We start from the raw sequence: 3,575 nt of genomic DNA, 5'->3' as shown, positions 1-3,575 counted from the left end.
CTTCAGGGAGGCGGTTTAAATGAGAGGCAAAGGTTGAAGAATAAACTATGATGTCATCGAGGTAGACCAGACAAGTGTTCCATTTAAGGCCAGCTAGTACAACATCCATAGCGCGTTGAAATGTGGCGGCAGCGTTCGAAAGACCCATTGGCAGTGCATTAAATTCAAATAGTCCGTCTGGGGTGCTAAACGCTGTCTTTTCTTTGTAGTCTTCGGCCATTGGAAGTAGCCAGTAGCCCTTGGCTAAGTCCATAGTAGAGAAAAACTTTGCACCATGTAGGCGATCGAGGGGGTCTTCCACGCGAGGGAGGGGATAGACGCCACGCTGGGTTATGGCGTTTAAGCGATGAAAGTCTATCTTGAAGACCCATCTTTTTTCGCAACGATTACGACACGAGAAGACCAAGGACTCGAAGATGAACGAATTACGTCGTCTAATAGCATTGTACCAACTTCTTCCTGAATCATTTCGCATTCGGCGAAGGATGTACAGAAAGGAGGTAAATGGACAGGAAGGTGGCCCTGTGTGTCAATCGTGTGCGCCGGTAACTTTGCACGGCGTAGCGGGTCCTTTGCTGCCTTAAAGCAGTGATCAAACTCCTGTAGAAGACTTTCAAGTTCTGTCTTTTGGTCATGTGTGATGTTGGTCGAAATTTCGGAGTTCTTACAGGAAGGCTCGGATGCTGCCTCTAGGTGGTTTATGTGACTGATAATCGTGGTACTCAGTGATAGAGGTTCAATGGTTCCCAACTTCATTCCCGGATGAATGACCTTTTCCTCCCAAGACATATTAGCGATCGGAGCGGAATCGAACGATGATGATAGAACAGAATATGGCGCCGTAAGTCCAGTTTTAGAACGTAGTTCAGAACTTGGAGTAAGTAAACCATCCCGAAATGGTGCTTTACGAGATAGTACAATGGGAACTAGCGTTTCGGTCCAAGGCTTCAGAATGACGGGTTCGGCGATTGTGATGAAGGCGACGATGGGTAGATTTTCAGGTGTGGTAGCGTCGGGATCTGTCGATGTGCTTGGAAACCGTATAGTAGGTTCGGATCCGAAATTAAGAACTAGTTTTGTATGTCGACACCAGTCAATTCCCAAAAGAATATCTGCCGGTAGGTTTGGTAGAACAATTGCCGAAATCGTGGACTTATTGCCTTGATTGATAACTTTTTCAGTTCTTCCTACCGCAAACGCTAAGTGGCCACTAGCTGATTTGATAGGGACACTGCATGGTTGAAGACAAATTCGGTGAGATTCCACAAACGAGGTGCTGATAGCTCTGATAGCCGCTTCGGGGTCAATTGATTTCGCAGTGTCGTCTAAGTAATGCGTCATTGGCCGAGGTTTATGAATTATCCTCGGCGGCCGTACCCTCTAATACGACCGCTGGTGCTCGTTTATCGGAAGTTTGGATTCATCTTCCTGAGGCTGCTGTTGATTGTCCGGGGTTACAGTATTGACCGCGTAGGAGGGGTGGTTTCGACAATGCCTAGAAACGTGGCCGATGTTATTGCAGGTCAAACAGATTGAACGACCGTCTGGGGTACGCATCTGGTCGGAGCGGCGTGGCTGCTGGGTTAGTCGATTTGCGGGTAACTGCCATTGTTGTTGGTTTTTTGACGACAGTTGCAACTCCGTTGGATGGGAAGGTAGAGATCGGTAGTTGGTAGGTATATTTTTAATCATATTAGAGGCATCAGGGTGGAAAGCAAGATAATTTGTATTTCTAGCGGCGGATCAACAACGGGCGGCTGCGTCTTTAGCTGCCAAGACCAGAACGACGGCTTCTTTCAGGTCCCCCAATAAAATTGGCTTCATTTTGTACACGTCTTCTACGAGATCAGGACGTAGGCCATTCATAAGTCTTTGGACCTTCTCTGGCATAGCGACGTCTCGACTTAGTTTGTCGCACAGGGCTAAAACGTCAGCGCAGTATACATCATAAAGTTCGTTGGTTCCTTGGCGTCGTTTAAACAATTGTTTTTCAATTGTGCCATCGTCAATGGTCTTCCCAAAAGTTGATTTCAGTTTGTTTTCAGCCCAGACCCAAGTTATTCCTTGTTTAGAAGCCGAGATATATCTCCAGTAGGAAGCGGCTGTACCTTCGAGATTGAGAGACAAATACAGAATCCAGTTGTCGGCAGGCCACCCGTTCAATGTAGCGATGGTTTTGAATCTGTACAACCATTACTTGATGTCTTCGATCGAATCACCTCGGAATGGGGAGATTTGTTGAGCCATAGTAACAAGAGGTGACGAATACGATTGCCCGGCGCCTCCACCAATGTGACGTTCAATAAGGTTGAGGAAGATAAAAAGTTTATTTATAACGAAAAGGAACACGACTGAGTAACAATTAAGAATAATAGTGAAAGATAAACGCGACGTTCAGGTCTTGTGGCGGGGACGGAAGATTCTTGGACGAAAATAATACTTTAGCGGCGATTTCGGCGTTTGAACCTTCTCCTTCCTTCTCCGGACTTAAAGTGTTGGTTGCACGAAAAATCGATAGTAATAAAAACGAATGAATGCGGGCTTGTTTTTAAGCCCAGGACGTTCTCTTTCATTTTACACTCTCTCTCACCTCGCGCTGTTCTGCCTCGTCTGGCTCAGCTCGTTTTCCCAACACACAATAGACGCGAGCATTGCGGTGAAGCCTAGGTACAAGGGGGCGCGCAGCACCTGGTATACGTTGAGTTTATAACTAGTTATTATCGGTCCTTAAATTGATAAGAAATGCCCCTATGTCAGCTGATAAGAGATAAGAATCATAAGACGCGGTGTATAAACTAGTGTTCGTACGGGGTCAAAATTAAGTCAGGGTCGGGGTTAAGCTATCCCCGAAAAAAAAACAGTTGGGGTCAGGGTTAAGCTATCCCCGAAAAAAAAATAGTTTATATCAGGTAAGGCTACCACCGAAAAAAATATTACTTACTTATTTATACGTAAAAGAACCAAATAATTTCGTGGAAGAAGGTGTAGAGAAAAAAAAATGATAAAATTAAAAATTCTATAGAGTTTATATATTTATATAATAAGCTTTTTTCCTATTCCAAAGTTCAAACTTCAAACATACATTCCCGAAAATTAACCCCGAAACATAACACCCTGGACTTAATTTTTTATCTTCGGTACCGGGGTCGGGGTCGGGGTCGGGGTCCCCGTACGAACACTAGTATAAACCCTCGCCGAGACCCTCGCTCTGGCCGGGAGTAATGGCTCACTCCTGTAATCCCAGGTGTCCGGGAGGCAGAGTTTGTGGAAGGCCGTGTGAGGACGACCACTAATCCCCCAACGGGTGGTTGTCATACTTCCGCCACGGGTGTCCCAACCCTATCCCCAAGTATCCCCCCGTTGGCGTGGCCGTAACACATATCTCGCACCTGATTAATCAAATGGACGAGCGGACTGTATTGTCACAATGGCTCATAACGAGCTTCTAAAAAAAAAACCCTCGCTCTATAACAAAGGGGGTATCAGAACCATGTGCATACATATGGATGTTGTTTCTTAAAAAAGTCTATGCGTACTAATTAATACATCATGGTGTCAGAAGATGTACACTCTGT

General features: G+C 45.5%; 1 protein-coding gene across 1 annotated transcript; it reads right to left on the bottom strand.

Annotated features, from left to right (window-relative positions):
- Positions 1-354: 354 nt before the first annotated feature.
- LOC149922019 (uncharacterized) lies at positions 355-1,341 on the bottom strand. The gene has a single exon (XM_090162212.1). The coding sequence runs from the start codon at positions 1,339-1,341 to the stop codon at positions 355-357; it is 987 nt and encodes a 328-aa protein (XP_090018338.1).
- Positions 1,342-3,575: the final 2,234 nt, after the last annotated feature.

The sequence above is a fragment of the Leiobunum rupestre genome, chromosome 11 (assembly GCF_980474605.1).
Source record: "Leiobunum rupestre chromosome 11, qqLeiRupe1.1.hap1, whole genome shotgun sequence".
NCBI lineage: Eukaryota > Metazoa > Arthropoda > Arachnida > Opiliones > Sclerosomatidae > Leiobunum > Leiobunum rupestre.
This window is presented reverse-complemented; position numbering and strand designations above follow the sequence as displayed.